General features: G+C 40.0%; 1 protein-coding gene across 5 annotated transcripts in view; it reads right to left on the reverse strand.

Moving 5' to 3' along the window:
• Positions 1-19,579, reverse strand: part of COA1 (cytochrome c oxidase assembly factor 1) — a 58,379-nt gene that overhangs the window by 1,170 nt on the left and 37,630 nt on the right. For all 5 annotated transcript variants that reach the window (XM_072153353.1, XM_072153349.1, XM_072153350.1 and 2 more), the window contains 2 exons: positions 1,977-2,075; positions 211-362 (listed from right to left, as the gene is read on the reverse strand). In XM_072153353.1, coding sequence (XP_072009454.1) covers positions 211-362; positions 1,977-2,070 — 246 coding nt within the window. In that variant the 5' untranslated portion in view covers positions 2,071-2,075. The remainder of the gene's footprint in view (positions 1-210; positions 363-1,976; positions 2,076-19,579) is intronic.

Genomic DNA, 19,579 nt, shown 5'->3' on the forward strand with positions numbered 1-19,579 from the left:
AGCCACATGCAAAGCATAAAACCTGACCTATAGTAAGACCAGAGCAGTTTTTTTTTTAACTGTGCAAAGTGGGGGGGGGGGGGCAGTGGTACAACCAGAACTATTGCCTTTCAAATAAAAAAAAAAACAAAACACTTTTTTAATAGAAAATAAAAAAAGATCAACAAAATGTTGCTCATGCAGTCAGCGTGGATACTATATAGAACCTACCTGGGCTGTTGTCTTGTCAACGCGGTTGTATCTGTCCGTCAGTCGGAGATTGTGGACCTTAAGTGGTGGTGCTCCTAACATCTCTAAAACATTAGATTGGGACTCAAGTTTTTCCAGTGCATCCAAGTAATATTCTTTCTGAGCAAATGACTCTAAAATGATGAGATATAGTATTAAATATTACAAACAATAATGGATCTTAAAGTAAACCTGTAAGGACAATTTGGGACACTAAACCACCCACATGTTATGGAGGGAGGAGGGAGAGATCAGAGGGAGGGCGAGACATGTCCTGTTGATTCCAACAACCTGTCAAAAGACATCACTGAGGGGTTCATTAGCATAATTTTAAAAGTTGATTTTAAAAGGAAGCACATGGATAACACATAAGAAGTGACTGGATCTATGAACAGTCTGGAAATGTGGGAGAAGAAAACAGCGGCGCTTCTATGGTGTAATACCCTTTGACAATAGTATGATAGTAAATAGAAATATAACCGTTCACCTGGCGGAGTTGTGCTGGCAGGAACAACTCTGTGATGCAAGTGTGATATGGTAACGGCGTTCCTGTGCTGCCACGCTCTCAAGATACGATCCTTTCTCCGGGGTGACAGGTATCTATCTTGTAGGCAAGTATCCACTGGATGTGTGTAGCAATGTTGAGCGTTTGGATAGCGCTGGGACGACCCAATGTAGTAATTTTTCTTGATATTTTAAAATTATTTATTTACTACTGTGTTGTTAATTTTATAAGTCTATAAAAATAACAATAAAGGTTCCGAACAACACGGAAGAAGTGCTCGGCCCGAGCGTGAAATGTGTTGTTCGGAACCTTTATTGTTATTTTTATAGACTTTTTTATTTACTACTGTTGTTAATTTTATAATATTAAAATATCGTGAAAAATTACTACATTGGGTCGTCCCAGCGCCATCCAAGGGCTCAACATTGCTACACACATCCAGTGGATCTATGAACAAGTGTCCCTGGTTTATCATGCTTGATTATGGTGGTAACCTCAAAGAAATCAGAGATATGTTCAAAAATTCTTGTGCAACGATTTGATAGTTGCCATGCAGGGGGAGATAACACTTAAAAGGTTTGTCCACTTTTTCGGGATAAAAACCGGTCCCTGGTCATGTTATGTCACACAGGTGCACAAGCCGTTATAACCATCACAGAAATTGATCAGAACTGCAATATATAACGAGCACCTGTGTGACATAATGTGGTTTTCATCCACTGGAAATAAACAAAGAAGCTTCCCGTTGAAGGACAGCAAGCAGAGATATAGAAAACTGTGAGGAATTGATACCGAAAGTATATTGAAAGATTATGTAACTTTTCATTACACAACAACAGGTCCTTTCTTAAAAGAGCAGCTACATACTGGATGAACATCCATAGCTAGTGTGGTATGCTCCGTAAATAAATGTAGTAATATGTCAGACAGTTTGCGTGTTTACAAGGGGTCGCTATGTACAGGATGAAATCTCTGTGACAATAACACAATATGTGACAAACATGCAAGAATAGGAGACACCTGATGGGGTAAATAATATAAACTGAGGTGCAGCCTAATAACAATCTGTACATAAATCAGTCTGTTATATATTATCACGGATCATTCAGCAGCTTCCCGGAAGGAAACAAGGTTTGGAACTTTGAATTGCTCAATGTGTCTTTCCATAAGCAGACAATGTAAAAATGTGGAGTATGTGAGAAAGGAAGGGAACCATATACCATAAGCTGTGCATTCCACTTACTCTGAATCAAATAATACATCATGGCACATCCTCCTCCTGACACTACACCAAAATACAGGGCCAACTGCTGGAGGTTCTTCAGAGGCACCGGCATCCTTCCTGTAGAAACAAGCACATACATTCAGTCTCCTTTTATCTCACAGTGTCCGGGGTGTAAACTCTGTGCACCTAACATTTTGGTATTTTCAGTCACCGTGCTGGGCCAGATAATTGACACGGTTTGTTCAGTCCGTTGTGTTTTAGCGACAGAGACCTTTCCACATTGTTTCCATCTGTAACTTGTGATTATAAGACCCCAAACAAAGAGACTACATTGGATGGGTGTCCGCACTGTAACCATCTCTAGATTTCATTTCCCGTTATTACACTCTGTTGTCTTTTATTCTCTTCTATTGACATTGCCCTGAGGACATGCATGAGCATCTTTGTAGGATTTTCTCTCTTGCTCAAGTTGGTTTCGAAAATCTTTAAGCCACTTGATGGGATTAGCAAAATCTACACTAATTTACACGTCTTCACCGGTAATTGCACTAAAAGATAAAGCGTTGACCTTTCCAGAACTCTTTGGCTTTGTAGTCTCAATAGAGAAGCCGCCATAAGACATCAGGAATAATCTCGGACAGTAAGGAATGTAAACAGAAAAAAGAAATCCAGACAAAGACAGAATTCTATTTCCTACTGCAATACATTTCTTTAGCGATTTGCAACCTTAGTTTGATTTCTACTGCAATCTACGATTTCCTTGCCTGGAATGGCAGTCCTTCAATGAGACAAAAAGGATGTACTTATTTGTATCAGCAAACGCGCTAAACCTAGATACAGTACAGGTGGTCCCCTACTTAAGAACACCCGACTTACAGATGACTCCTAGTTACAAACGGACCTCTGGATGTTGGTAATTTACTGTACTTTTGCCCTAGGCTACAATAAACAGATGTAATAGTTATCACAGGTGTCTGTTATTGAGCTTTGTTGTTACTTCTGGTTCTTATGACAACCCAACATTTTTAAAATCCAGTTGTCACAGACACCAAAAAAATTCTGGCTAGGGTTACAATTATAAAATATACAGTTCCGACTTACATACAAATTCAACTTAAGAACAAACCTACAAAACCTATCTTGTACGTAACCCGGGGACTGGCTGTATAGTAAAGGTCTGTATTGTTGCTCTGTTCCCAATACCCAATGTACAGTTAAAGATGGAGGTTGATAGGTATAAGGAAGAAGGCAGAGGCCCTACTTATTTTCCGCTATGGGCAAATTAGATTTTTGATGGTGGACCTGCTCAAAGGAAAGATGTTTTTGCAAACCAGGACAGAAGGGTCTGAAAGAGTGTTTCCCCTCCCCACCCTCCCTATTACTCTTGGGCCAATTTCCATGTGATTTCCTACAAAGTAGTTCTCCAGGAGGGGGAAGTTCTGCAGAGATGGTCACAGTTTACCCATTCTTAGGTTTAGGCAGTATATCCAAGTATCCCATTTTGGCCAAATTAATTGTCTATAGTATGTACACCCTTACTTACAGCTGAAATGCATTATAATATTTTCTTATCATACAGAAAACTGGCCACTAACAGTAATGAAAAAAAGGCACAAAACAAAATTGTAATAAATATTACAAGATTATAACTTGATGGACAAGTGTCTTTTTCAACCATATAAACTATGTAACTATAAGATATTACAGGAAATCTGCCATCAAAATCAAGCATAAAAACCGGGAACACATTCATAGATCCAGACACTGTGACTGTGGTAATCTTCTTATATTTGTTATCCATGGCCTCCTTCCTTCCAAAATCAACTATAATAATACAATTATGCTAATGAGCCAGAAGGGCTCTGGGGGCATTCACATAGGTCCCTTTATGCTCTGGCTTCATAGGCTGTTACACTCCCTCCTCCCCTTGATCCTTCAGTACTCCCCCTTCCACTGCCTGCTGACATCTCACACAGGGGTAGGTGGGAAGTTCTGTTGCACAATGTAACAACCAGTAAAGCTACAACCGTCAGGCTCTCGGGCAATGCTCAATGGCATTCAACACATTTATCAGTAGGTGGGTAAGAAAATCAACAAAGTCCAAGTAAAATATAATGAAATAGACCACAGTTGGGCCGCATTCACCAGCCATGTACCCGCCCTGACCAGATCCTGGATTTGTGTGGCCAGATCACGGTTACAATTATGGGCATGTGAATGGGGCCTTAAAATGAACCTTTTACGTAATATTACATCTGACTCAATGTTCATATCCCATAGTTTCATTAGGTCTAAACCTACAGCTAAACAATTATTTGTGATGCCAGCCACAAGGTATCACAAGACATCTAGACTGTTAAAGACACAACCTTCCTTTTGTCGTAGCAGCTCTGAAATAATAATCTCAATTGCTGGTGGTTTGCTGGAAATTGTGATTATCTCCTTTCCACCAAGGGGAAATGGAGGAGCAGGACAGTGGCTTAGTGGTTAGTATTACAGCCTTGCAGCACTGGGGACTTGGGTTCAAGCAAAGAGTTTGTATGTTTTCTCTGTGTTTGCGTGGGTTTCCTCCGCTTAGATTGTGAGCCCAATTGGGACAGGGACTGCTTTGGCAAACTGTGTAATACTGCGTAATCTGTGTGCACTATATAAATAAAGAATTATCATTTAAGTAAGGGGGCACAGCTAGCAGGGGAGTGGGCCAGCACGGCTGTTGCTGCCCCATGCCATAGTAAATCAGAACAGGCAAATTGGCACCTGTATTCTCACAGCAGAAGTCCTAATATTGACACAGTGAAAAGTTACCATCACATATAAAGAAACACATGATATACTTTTTTTACGCAGAGTAAAGCACGGAGTATTGCCAGCGGTAGGTAAAGTAACATCTGCTACTCTTTCCTTGCTGGATGAATCTAGTAATTATTTTTTCTAAAAGTCGTTTCTGAAAGAGTGTATTGTATATACCATTGTAACGTTCCAAGATCACAAGAGATAATGGGAACCTGACCTGAGGCCCTAAACATTTCCTCTTTAAATAGCATTCTGTATTGTTAATGCAGAGGCCAGATATAGTTATGAGAAAAAACACCACCAAAAAATTCTTTCTAGTGAAAATTGGTTTTTCTTTTTTTAGCAGAGCGATGTAGTGAAACCACCACATTTTCTAAGATCAAAGTAAACAGATAGCTCCTCAACTATGCAAGTCACATTCAGGTGAAACTAAAAGCACATTAAAGTCAGGAAGAACAAACAGATAACAGTAAAGGAGGAAGAAAAAGGTGGCAAAAAAAAAAAAAAAATTCAACATATTTCAAGTTGTCACTTACATCCCCACATAAAATTGCATATATTTTTTTCTATCCTCTGGATGGAAGCGTGTAAGGGTAGGTGTTGTGCCCACATCAGGTATAAATAATAACATTCTGTTTTGTAGGGGTCCAACCACAGAGCTTACTGCACAAGATCACTACATGAAACCAATCATCACTCATCATATTTACGGTAATTAGGCTGTGACAGTCAGCATCCAAAAGGGTGGGGAATATGGGACAAATCAAGTTTATCCACATCAGGAACACAGTTTCGCCCACATGCTGATGCCTTCTTTACATCCGCATTGAAATCTGGTTTCATTTTACCCAGTGGGTAACAAGGTCACATTAGCATTAGGGTGGAGTCTGCAGTCCTACTGATGACTCATTACAGGAAAACAGGGGAATTTCACTCTTGTAATCCTAGAAATTTGGGGCATTTATTAATATAAAATGAAAGCTATTTCTTCATCCAATATTATACATAGTGTTACAAAGTCATGTGAAGTAGCCATGAAGCTGTAAACACAAAAAAGCCAAATGTTAGACCTTTCTAATCAGTGCATGGATTACTGACCAAAATAAATATACAGGGGAAACCTGGTGGTATCTGACAAGAGACTAAAAATAAAGATTAAAGGACATCTACCATCAGTTTTACTAACGGTAGACGTGTCCTACTAAGAAGTTACTTTAATTATAACCCAATAACCCGCGATTGCAGCAATATAGAGTTATAAATAATATGCTAATTAATCTGGGGTTATGCTCCTCCTCTTTCAATGTATTCCCCCCACCCCCCCGTTCCTATACAAGTTCCAGCCATCAACTGCTCTATGCACTGTGGACAGGGGAGTGAATAAATTAAAAGACAAGGCTCTCCAGTGAGATAGCCAAAGCGGACTAGATTAATTAGCATAATTTCCATAATTCTGTATTGCCGCAATCACAGCATGTAGAGTAATAATAAAAAGACCTGAGGAAAATCATTCAGGAACTTCTTAGTAGGGTGCATCTACCATCACTAGATGTCATTTAATGAAGGGTTGGAGACGTGAAGCAGTGTGTAGATCACATGTAATGTTACACAATTCACCCCAGGACATTGTACATCGATCTTCAATGTCAAAGAAGATTTAGCAAGATTAAATAAATTTTAACAGCAGGGACTAAACAGATATATCTTTTTGGTAAAATACATGGTGAAACAGTGCGCTGGGGTTTGAGGTTTTGCAGTAATCCTGGCTTGCACCTAATTTGTCTTTGTATTTCTCCTGCTCCGGATGTTTGAGCCCGACTTAACAGGACATAGATTATTGCCCAAAAATTTTGCCTAAAAAAAGTCTAAAATATAACCCTGCATTTGACAAAAAGCTGAGAACAAAAAGAGCCCAAGGAGGAGGGAAAAAAGATAAATGACCCCCAAGGTGTACTGGAAGGATGTGTACCTGTTACACCACTAATTAGATAACCTTGGGAAGTAGTTGGTGGGAAATAGGGGAATAAAGCTATGGAAGTCCATTATTTATCATGTTCGCACCAATCTAGGGATATGCGTCGTCCTCATCAGCAGTATGTTTCACTGTCTTTCATGTCTGAGTTGGGAATCATAAGGGGAGGTGTAGATCACGATTATCTACAGTTAATATAGTTACATGAAAAAGTAAGTGAACCCATTGCAATTACCTCCATTTCAGCATTAATTACTAATACAATGAGGTCTGATAGACAATCTAACTAGACTAATAAGGCTCATTTCACACTACCGTTGCTTCTATCCCTCCGTCGGAAAAGTAAAAAATAAAACATTTAATGGGGGTTTAACTGAGTTTTAACATATCGCTTAAAAACCCATTGATATCAATGTATTTTATCAATTTTATAACCTCCGTTATGATCCATTTAGGCAGGGATCCGTTGTAAGGAAAAAATTAGGGAGGCTGCAGTACTTTTGCTCCATTTGAAAAAAACAAAAAAAAAAACAAATTGATAACGAATCCATGACAAAACTGACCATAATGGATGACAAACTTTTTTTAACGGAGGGAAGGAACGATAGTGTTAATTTAGCCTAACACAGACATTTATACGACTTGTATCTGTTGTTGAGCACTAAAACTCTGCAGTGTAGTGAGAAAAAGAGCAGTTCAGAGATTGTCATGTCTCCATGTCTCCATATTTTCATGCAATTCTTCTTGAGAAAGGCAGATTATAGGTAACCAGGTTTTGGGTGCCTTCATTTCATGGACAAGTAATCTGTGAGACCCAAACTTTACATCTTCTTAAAACATCTTTAAATCCTGACTAGTACTACTGTATGTGTGGTATGAGTTTGGTTACATTGTATTTCTCCATCATTCTGACTTAATAATAACATCTTGAGAGTCTGTATAAAACAGCTGAACAAGAAGTGCGAAAGTGGAAAATAAGGATGGCACTCACCGTCGCCCGTCGCCCTCTTCTGGGCATTCAGCTCCCACTCCCTCCCTTGCACCTTATGTTTGTGAGTATTAATACTTGATGCAATAAAAGAAGAATTTTAGCCACATCAACAACTTGGTGAGTGCCATCCTTATTTTCCACTTTCGCACTTCTTGTATATTGGACCTTTCTCTTTCAACTAGAGGATTAGAGCACCACTGAAGATGTATACCTCCGTATGTATGGAACCCATATACTCCTAAGCACGTGGACTGTACCCTTTTTCCTTGTGATTAATAAGTAGTGCCATCATCGTTCTTGTACAGTAAAACAGCTGAACATTGCTTTTGCATAAGAACATTATTTCATAATAAATACATTATTCTGAATCTTCTTTTTAAGTTTATCCCTCATTACCATATATCATATATCTAACCTTTTTAATCTACATTTTTAACTATACAGGTCCAATTTATATGAACCAAACCCTGTACAAACAGATCATCAGCAGAATGTGAAGGCATAAGGCACAAGTTCCGTGTTGTTGGTTTTACTACATAACTAATCAATTGTAAATATGAAAGTAATGACCAAGCTGCATCAGAAAGCAGTGTGATCAGCTGGTCAGTGCAGGGGCTGCAGTGGCCCCCATTGATCCGATATTGATGGCCTACCGTAAGCATGGATGAAAAAAAAAAATCCAGAAAGGCCCTTTACTGAGAGAGAAAAGATAATTACATCATGATGAATGCACTTGTTGCTCCTATGAATGAGATTAGTAGTGTTGTCACTGAGCATAGACCAGGAAGAAGTTAATATGTTAGGGACTTAAAAGTAAATTTTCCAGTTTGGACAGAACTGCACAGTGCATACCCCATTACTAAATGACAACATTTTCTTGCACAGAAGCTTCCTTTGTAGTGAAACATTGAGAACAAACATTATCTATTCCAGCCTCTGATCATGTGCACAGCCATTCGCTAAGCTTATTGCCCTCGGGCACTATATGACTGTGGCCTGTTGTTAGAAGTGGGTAGAGGAGGCAATGCAATAAACAAGCCAGTGAAATTCTGAATTATGGCACAAGGGCTGCCATGTGAATAACCGTTCTAGAATTGGCTCCACTTCAAGGGCTTTTCCGGTTTAATGTAAATAAAACATAGACCTTGCATAATAAAACGTTGTTCAGATCATCAACTTTGAGTATGAATTCCTCCCCATTTTCAAGAACTGAACTCCGCAGTCATTACATAGTCCTGTATACTGTACATCCCGAGGCTGAAAACCCCCTACACATACAATCCTTCTTACAGCTGAAATTGTACAATACCATTACCCAGTTTAGACAATCCTCTGTGAGAAAAACATGATATATCTGACAACAAAATTCAGATAGCTTTCAATACATGAATATAGACTGCAGAGGGAAATCAGTTCCAAATAAAAGATTATTAATTACAGAATACAGTTGTTTATGGGAGCAACATTCATATGCCCAAGGTTGCAAACCCAACCCTAATGAGAATAAGTTGGTAGTTAGGTCTTTAGTTTGGTAAAAAATTTATATGTATGTTGTTATTGTGTCAAATGCCACTGCATGACACCCCAGCACCCGGGAGCTATTAAATAACTTCCAAAATATCATCATGATTAGTATGAATGCATGCGGGACATTATGAGGGAAAAGATGGAAATTAGACCAAGTTTTAGGATGCCCGAAAGGCCGGAGATCATCATATAAAGATTCTGAGGCATACAGGGGGGGTCGTAAACCCAGAGTCAAAGGGAAATGACCATATACTGAGCCTCATATATGTCATCACAGGCAGTGGGACATTGGGGAAGCTGGACTCATACTTAAATAGAAGCTTTCAGATAGAAATGGTCGTTCTTTGGGAATTTCTCGCAGATAGATTGTGTATTTCTGCTACCCCAGGCACCTTGGCTACATTATGTGATTTTATACATTTTTTTTTAACACCTTTTATTTTACCAAACAGTTGTTATTTTTGCACTTAATTTTTTTATATTAAAATTTAATAAGAACCTTCTTGTGCAATAACAATTCCATAACTCATAAGAGACATTACATAAATTGATTTAATAGTTAGTGTAATACAGTATTTGGGCATATTCTATGGAAGATGTCTCTTCAGCCTTATACACTCGCTGGCCACTTTATTAGGTACACCATGCTAGTAACGGGTTGGACCCCCTTTTGCCTTCAGAACTGCCTCAATTCTTCGTGGCATAGATTCAACAAGGTGCTGGAAGCATTCCCTAGAGATTTTGGTCCATATTGACATGATGGCATCACACAGTTGCCACAGATTTGTCGGCTGCACATCCATGATGCGAATCTCCCATTCCACCACATCCCAAAGATGCTCTATTGGATTGAGATCTGGTGACTGTGGAGGCCATTTGAGTACAGTGAACTCATTGAGTGTATATGATGATGAGTGGTGGCAGCTAAAATTCACTCAGGTTCTGGAGGGCAGAGAGATGTCAGAGAGTGGTCCAGCATGACCCATCTTCCTTCCTGAATCTAAGTCTATGATATTGACAAAGTCCAACTAATCTTGCAAAAAAATTTATTGTGTCACAATCTACAGCAAGTGATATTTTTCTTTTAAATCGTAATAACCATCTTCTTGCCATTGTTTCCATGTCCCCGAGTTATCTTTGCTTTTAAAATTCTCTTCAAATATTAAAATCACTGAAATCTTAATAAATTAAGTTGATAATTAATCATTGACAATAGTCCAGAAAATTAATCCCAATTCTATGGTTGTCCTTTTATAACAGTTGTGTTATTGTCTGAGAATTAACTGGGATGACAAAATCTTTTTTTATTGCGTTGATATATTGAGGTTGTTTTAATATTAGATTCGTAGGAAAAGGAGACATAGTTCCCCAGACATGTTTAGGGTGTGCCAAGAATATCACTGTCTGGATCTCATAAAATATGGGTCACACACCGGACCGGCAATTGTACGAATACCCAACACATTTTATTAGGATTTGCTGCAGTGATTATATGTAATGCCACATGATTCATGACGCTACAGCAATAGTAACAACAAAAAAAAAAACTCTTCCTTGTTTTCATTGCAACAGAACAGACGAGTTATTAACTTTTCTAGATAAATTGATGGGAATCTCTTCGTTCCCATCACGGAAAATGCACAAAGACAAGAAAAATCCTTACGTGACAAATGTTTTCAATGTCTTGGGAGTGTCACCTATGACTTGGTCTTCTTTGTCTATTTTGCATTGTATAGGGATTACTTTATTAATGGCTTTCTTGCATATGGATAAAATGAAAAGAGGGTGGAAGGCACACTAATTTGTTGTAAGGGGAAGAGTGAAAGTTAAGCATATTCTTCCCAAAGGGATTACCCAGCAGCATCTGTGTTCATCTGGAAAAAAGCTTAGTTTCCAACCTTTTGATATAATGGTTAAAATTGCTTGTCTCCGAGCGGCACTGACTATTTTCATCATCATGTGAAACCAATCATGGTTGTTAACCGTCTGGAAGTAAAAAGCTCCTCGCCGGGCAGCAGTCTTATTTAGTCCAGAATCAATCTTTCAGATGTGGAGTACAGGAGTACAAGCGGGGTACAGGCGGGAATCTTTCAGCAGAAATTGACCTAATAAACCACTACCAGTATGTTACATCCTTCCCTATTATGTTTCTTTCATGCTTGGTGACATCATCCAGAAACTCTAATGGAAGATATAAATTGGTTGTAAAGCTTAAAGGAGTATTCCCATCTGGGCATTTACATTTAATTTAATTCATCTGCCACACGTAAACATTTCTTCAATTGGATGTTATTTTAAAAAATGTTCCTGTGTGAAGATAATTTCTCATACATGTAGTCATGTTGTCCCTTAGAAACAAGATGGCTTCCTCGGATACGTCCACCTCACATTTTGGCAGTGGTGGCCAGAGATCCGCTATTGAGCCCTGTCTGACCTCCTGGATTCTAAGGGACCATATGACTACATTTATGAAAAATTATCTTCACACAGGGACATTTTTTTAAATAACATCTAATTGAAGAAATGTTTACATATGGCAGATTAATGAAACTAAATGTGAATGCCCAGACGAGAATACCCCTTTAAGTCTAGCATTCCTCCCCTGAAATTGGCCCTCTGCTGTCACCAATATCACTCTTTAGACTTCTGGAGCTTCTGGACACAGGGATGTGTTACGGGTGACCCTGCGATCCATGTCACGGAACGTGGGCACACCCGTGCCCCTCTGTGGCATGGTCCCCGTTGCTCCGGTCCTAGGCCCGGACTTACCTCTCCACGCTGCTGCTCCGGATCCGACTAGGGCGCACACGTGATGACTCTTTACGATTTAAAGGGCCAGCGTCATCGCTTTTGGTGCTGGTTAATTCAGCGCTTTATAATCTGGCACCTCCCTTCCTGTCTCGCCAGATCTTTAGCCATTTTCCAGTGAAGTGAAAGCCCTCCTGTGTCTTGAGTATTCCTGTGTTTCCCGTGTCTGCTGTGTTCCTGTGGTCCTGTTCCTGCTCTGTGTGCCAGTCCGTCCCTGCGTTCCTGTATCGTGTGGGCTATGAATGCAACATAATCTGGAAGGTGTTAAATTGATTAACAACATGCTGTTAGTGGTTTATTAGGTCAATATCTGCTGATAGGTTCTCTTTAAAGGAGGGGATCTCAACCTGTGGACTGCTCTGCTCTGGGTCTGGATGCTGGTTGTATGAGAGGTCAAAGAGGTGCTGATTCACAAGAAGAATCTGGTTTGGTGCTGCTAGTGGGATAATAATTTTTTGGGATGGTATTTTGTGCTGTTTTGTGGCAGTACACTAAGACTATGAAGTTGAGTGGTATGACAATATAGCCTTTGGGCTAAAAAAAGTTGTACACTCACACTTCATTGAGTGCAGAGTCTCTACACATTGGAAGTTAAGGACCAGAAAACACATTTAACTCCTATTTTCCTATTATTCTCTAAAAATATAAAATGGAAATATTCTAAGCCATAGAAACCCCTGAATATATCAAATTCAATAAAATATTCATAAAACATGCTGTCATGACAATGCCCATACAATTCATAGGTTGTTTTGCTCTGTGATGACAAAGTATGTTGACAGGTGCAAACTCCATTATGTAAGGAGAAGAGACGTCAACATGCAAGGCACCTGACAGCGTGAGCGAGAGACAGGCGGAGGATTAGAGCCGGGGATTAGGAATTACCTACACCCCAGACATAACACTGCTGGCGTCTTAGACACACACATAGTGCTCAGGTGTCAGCAGCCAGGAAAGGGACAGTCCTTCCAACATACACATAATGTATACAGTTATCCTGCCGGCCTTACACCTTTTCCCTACTAATAACTACTTACCATAGTTGTTTTTTGTCACCAGAGAAGATAAAGTTTTGGCAGCAGGGAAGGAAGACATGAAATATGATGCTAAATAATATCCACACAGGCCTGTAGCAGACTAACATTTATGCCCAATTCTATACGTATTATTAACACATAATTAATAACTAAATGGTGATTAATAATTATTTTTTATCTTTTTCCTTATCACTAGTGAAATTGTTACACCAAACTCATGCCTAAATGTATCATAGATTATAGGAGCAGCCATCTTCCCAAATTTTTATAGTTTACAGCAGTCACCTGGACACAGTTGCGGACTCGTTGGGGCAGATGCATTTCTGCTGCTTCTTTTCAAAGTTGTCTATTGTCGGCAGACTTCTGTTTAGTGGGGAAGCAGGGACTCAACTGTAATCCTGATAACAGCAGGGAAGAAGGGACCCCCTGCAGGGGCGTAACTAGGAGAGACTGGGCTCCATAGCAGACTGAATGGGACCCCCCTTAACCCTTAAAAATTATACATGTTTGTTTACTCACACGAGTAACATAGATACACATATCAATCCATGGATCATATACACAGACATTTAGCATATACACATGACATATTCATACACAAACAGCAAATACAATTCCATATACAGAGTATATACACAAATACAGCATATACACACATATTCACACCTAATACACAGTCAATACCCCAGATGCCGGGGCCCCAAATACTGCGGAACCAATAGCAGCTGCTATCCCTGTAGTTACGCCCCTGGCTCCCTGTATCATATAAACTATAAAAGGCACTGAACTGTTCCAGCAGTGAGAAGGAGAGGATGAATGCATCAAGGAGAGTAAGACACAGGCTCCTGCAGCTTCCAAATCCCCCTCCCGGGGACTCCCCACACGCTGCTGGCAGGGAGCCTGGTAGGTGATAACGTTCTGAAACCATTTTAAAAATCAGCATAGTATAAGCTTTTGGAACAATTTAAAACTGACATTCTTGGTGACAGGTTCACTTTAACAGTTGAGCTGTCCAGCACCATTATGGTTTTTAATATGGTCCTGTGTTAGCTACCGTGTTTCCCTGAAAATAAGAAAGTGTCTTGTATTCATTTTTGCTCCTAAAGAGACACTAGGGGGATGTCTTATTTTACCATGACCAAGAGTTCACATTTATTGTTGAACAAAAAATAATCAACATTAATATACTGTAGTCATGTCATCACAGCATAACCATCTGAATAGAGACATGAGACTTAAATTCCATATATAACAATCTATGGTACATTTAACAATTCCAATATTTATGAACAAAAAGCAACAATTTAAAGACCATCAACTACTTCTCCAACATCTCAATAACTTTCCAAACTCAGAATTTGATGCCGAATTTCTTATGACTCCATTTCTATTAGAATCCTTGGTTCCAATGTTTCATATTTAACACTTTCCTTCAATGGCCACTTCTTGTCCAGGCAGCTGCTCATAGCACATTTGCACCGCAACAGTCAGTGATTTTATCCCATTAATTTTTCACCCATGTCCCAACCTCTTGCAGTACCTAAATTATCTACTAATACTAATGCATGGTGTGGGTGGAGCTGTAGCAATGATCGCCGCTAGGTCTTATTTTCAGGGGAGGCCTTATATTTCTAAGATGGATATGTCTTTTTTTGGGGGGGAGGGGGGGGGTAGGGGGTTGTCTTATTTTCAAGGAAAACAGGATATATACCATCATAACCTTTTATTGTAATCCTTCCTGTAACCTGTAATGACAGTAAAACTAGGGTCATTGGCTATAGTGAAAACTACAATCTATGAATAATAAATAGTTAAAGTAAATAAGTAATGCATAAAATATTGCATAGAACAATAGGTCAATTTTTACATGACAAATTCCCTTTTAGTCATCAGAGTCTAACAAGTTTGGGAGAGGTTTGGCAAAAATCTTAACATTTTCAGTATTTTGACACTTTTGTAAGTAAAGTTCTAGCATGTAAATACAGTAGTATATTTATCTTGGACGGGTGTGTACATCTAGAGCTTGTCCAGCGGCCTTGCAACATATCAGCGCCATCAGCCTGGATGTAACGGGAATAGTAGAAAAATCACTGCACAGTTTATCAGTTCTTCATACAGATAAGGGGACACATTTCCAACAACTGGGCTGCCAGGTTTATTCAGTACATAGAAAAGATAGAATGTCTTTGATTTCTCTAATATCCACTACAAGGGTCCTAAGGTTTATAAGTGCTAATGTAGCAAATCAGATATTTTCAGATGTCAGAAAGCTGCTCTGGGCCACCTCCCACACCCCTATTCAAAGTGAACAGTGATAAGGTAGGAAAGGGTTGGCTCAAGGTTAAAGGTCTAAATTTTAAAGGGGTTGTCCGAGAGTTGTGAAAAAAAATAAATAAAAGGTGGCCGGAGGGGACTGCTTAAAAAAATAAAGATCTACTTACCTTCCGGCGCCCTCCGGGTGTCCCGCGCTTCTGTCGCTCCGGGCGCCATGTAAACAAACATGGCCAACGGAGCAGTGCTGGATTTAGCTACCGTCCGGCCGTGGCCGGCCACGCCTATCTGTCCCTATTCACAGCATTGTGTATGGGTGCCGGAAGGCTGTCTGGTCTGGCCGGAAGCTGAATCCAGCACTGCTCTGGCGGCCATGTTTGTTTACATGATGCCCTGACCGGAGTGACAGCAGCGTGGGACACCGGAGGACACAGGGAGGTAAGTGGATCTTTATTTTTTTTAAGCAGCCCCCTCCGGCCACCTTTAGTTTTTTTTCACAACTCTCGGACAACCCCTTTAATGTTTTCCATTAACATTTAGGAAAATAATTATCTTTACCACAATTTAAGACATAAGAATGCAGATCTTGTGCCCCGTTTCAAGATCCGCATCTGCGCATTTTAACTGCATTTGACTACAGGATACAGCCGAGCCCTGCATGCGCATACAACATTGCACCACTCCAAAGCATTTTATCCCTCCATCACCTACTTATGCCCAATGTCCCTCCATCGCCTACCTACTGCATTTCCCATCTATCACTTTATACTCTACCTATTCTCCATCTGTCCCTCTATCCCCTACCTATACCGTATACTAGTAGATTAGAACTGATGCTTGAATAATTACAATGGTAAAAAACAGACCAGAGTTGATAATTTAGGATAAGAAAAGGGTTCCTGGGTGCCAATAGGGATGTCAGCAAGTAAGTCTGCCAAATCTTGGCCAGGGTATTTAGATACAGGGCTTTGGCAGGGAATTAAATCTTGGCACTGGGTGAAAGAATTTTGTTGGTAATTTATGACAATTTTATTTTGGAAATGAAATCTAATCACATAAATCACATTAAGTGGTTAGACATCGGAGTACTAAGCACTTCAATATGGACTGGCACAAAAGCTTATTTGATAGTAAAATAAAAATGTTTTGCATGTTCGGATAGATGATACAATGCAAATTCATTTGGACAAGTCCGCATGATCTTGTAGCATTTAATTATGTATTGTTATTAGGTTATGTAAAGCACTTTGTTATGTAAAGCATTTCCTGCCTTAAAAGACAGCAGGGGATGATCTGCCAAATGCCAGGAGCATGACAGAGGATATGACAATGCCAAGCTCTCTCCCTTTATTGCTGTACTTCTGGATACAGAAAAGAAATATTACAGTATTTAGTTTAGAATAACATTGCACCATTGAGTGATAGTTATACAGGGCAAGGAAGCAATCTACTCAGTTCACTGTACAGCGGGCTCTCAGAAATGCAAAAACCTTGTATAAATGCTTAGATAAATGTCATTTTTAAGCTTCGGAGTGATAACACAACACATCAGAATTAATACAACTACAATAAAACTCTATTGCTTTGACTTCCCTAGTGGAAGCTATATGAAAATTTGGCAAGTAACATCTGGAAGCAAGAGGAATATCAGCATGGGGCCTCCTCCACAGAGCTTATAGCAGCTTTACGGTCTGCCTTCATGGTAGGTGCATCTCTGAGAGAAACTGATGGTCAGCTCAATAACTGCAAAGTACCCAGGTCTTCTAGCTGTAAAACCAGCCCAAATCATAACACTTCTGTCACCATACTAGACAGATGGCATAAAGTGATTGTGCTAATATGTTATGCTGGGTTTTTTTTGCAAAATATGGCTCTGTGCATTATTGTAAACCATATCCATGCAACAACCCTGCCAACCCATAGGCAAGTTGGTAGTTGCGAATAGCTCTCTTGCCAGGAGCTGTTAGGGAGACTGATCGCCTTTCTAAGAGGACTCTAAGTATTGGAGAACTCAGTGATTGCAGATGTAGCCACTGCCTGGTAAGGCAAGAGTTAACAATACCAAATGGCAGTGTCCAATAATATTCTTGTAAACCAAGGTGGAAGCTGATTGAAGAGTGCTACCACCTGACCAAGGGAGTATATAAACCCCTGGTGCGCAGGAGCATGTGGGTCAGTCTAGTCAGATTGAGAGACTCCATCTTGGAGCACATTTCAGCTCCAGTGAGTAGAGAAGTGAGCAGCAAATGTCAGTCTTAATACCAGGAAGCAGTAGTACCTAAGGCCATTGCCCGATACCAAGGGCAAGTCAGGAGACTTAAGCCCCAGAGCTGAGATCCACCACTGGACTCCGCTCCCTGTCGCTTATCCCAGCTTGAAACTACAACTAGGCTGCGTGTAACCTTTCTGTGGACCAGCTCTCCATGACTCTTCCAGCTTGCTGAACCTGCTGTTATAGTTTGGCCGTTGCCTGCTGTTGAATAAAGAACTGCAAACTGCAAGTTGATTTGCACAACGTTGCCTCCGTCTAATCCCTGGATCCAGGCTGCTTACCACCACAGGCTTCCCCATCCATCACCCAGAAATTCATCCTACAGACACCTCAGGGGTTGCCCCCGGGAGAAACCATTGCATAAGCTTCTCCCTCCATATTTCTTGCACACACCACCTGCTGGGGTCTGGCCAGGCTGTAGGTCAGCCCTCTGGTCCCCGTGACCACAGCGTGCCCAAGGCCGCATTAGCCAGCCACTCTGGTATTCAAAGGCCCCAGCTGCCTCCAGGCCACAAGAAAAGGCTAGACCCCAATGGGGGATGTTGCACCCATATAATTTCAACTGTCTAAAAGGACGCTGTGCCCGAAGGCGGATGTTTGGTTAGATCAAACTATGCATATTTAAGCGATGCTGCCATAAGGCTGCGTTCACACATTGTAGGCATGAACTAAAAAGGTTCATCACATTTACTGATAGAGTTTCCCCAAAATCAATGTCTCCTGTTCAATTCATTTCTTTCACCTGTATAATTAAGTAACGGCACGTAAAACTACCTCAAGACAAGCTAAGTCCCACACCAGTTATGATTCACACCATTCACTCGAAACATATTAGTCTGACTATGAGCGATATTTTTACCTTGCTATGTGAAGAATAATTTGAGATTTTATGGAGGATTTGTTGTGCTGGAGGATCCCATTTCCTTCGTTAAAACTACCTAAAAACTGATTAAGATGCAGTTCTAACTACAATGTGTGAACGCTACCTAACTTTTTCCAGAATGATGAGCAACAATTATTTTTCAGAGATCATTGGTGATCGGATATTGCCGTCATCCTTGGCGTTTGGTTATAAATAAAACTACATAGTTATAGATTTAAACATTCTGAGGCTGGCTTTTTGTGTGCAAGTTTGTACTATGAAGGACAGGTGATGCACCTCTTCTATTTTTTTTTAATCCACTCCTGATTTTGGCTACAAAAACTATGTGACCGTATAAAACTATGGCTAGTGGATAAGGGGATAACTTCTATAATTTGTAGAACACCTTTAAGGCGGAGCAATTAACAAGCAGAAAATATGCAAATTTTGCAGTGCAAAACTGGAGGGATTTGCAATTACACATGTATCATTAACAGAAAAAAAACTGAACACTTCTTCTGTATCTCTAAACCCACCATAACATGGACATTCATACCATTCCGTGCCACAGAAGATTGGACAATGGGGAGGCTACAAAATGAACATAACCGTCAAGTACCAACATTTATTTTAGGTTGTAGCTGTACAAGAACTAGGTCATAAAATGCAGCCATGCAAAATCCTAAGCCTACCCTGCACAATGCCAAGTATCAGCAGTGTACTGGATATAGGGCTATGAATCATAACCTTCTCATCTAACAATAGTAGTTCTAACAGGTTAAAGGAGGAAAGGGCTATTATAAAAAGCATCTCTTTCTCAGGAGGACTCATGAACATTACGATGCTTCTCACAATTTCTTAGGGCAATGTGTAATTCTTACTTTCACCTGTGCTGGTGCTGCAGGGAGACTGAACATTTGCTGACTATTTGTATACAAAGGATTGTTTCCATGGTGCTCTACAAGGAAATGCAACGATCGAGTAAAGAATGGCATTTACAATGCTGGCAGATGTCCTGGTTCTAATTCTTAATTTTATATTTTTGTAAAGTTGTAAATCCTGATTACAAGGGGTGATTCAGTGAAGAC

Source organism: Engystomops pustulosus, chromosome 5, assembly GCF_040894005.1.
Source record: "Engystomops pustulosus chromosome 5, aEngPut4.maternal, whole genome shotgun sequence".
Taxonomy (NCBI): Eukaryota; Metazoa; Chordata; class Amphibia; order Anura; family Leptodactylidae; genus Engystomops; species Engystomops pustulosus.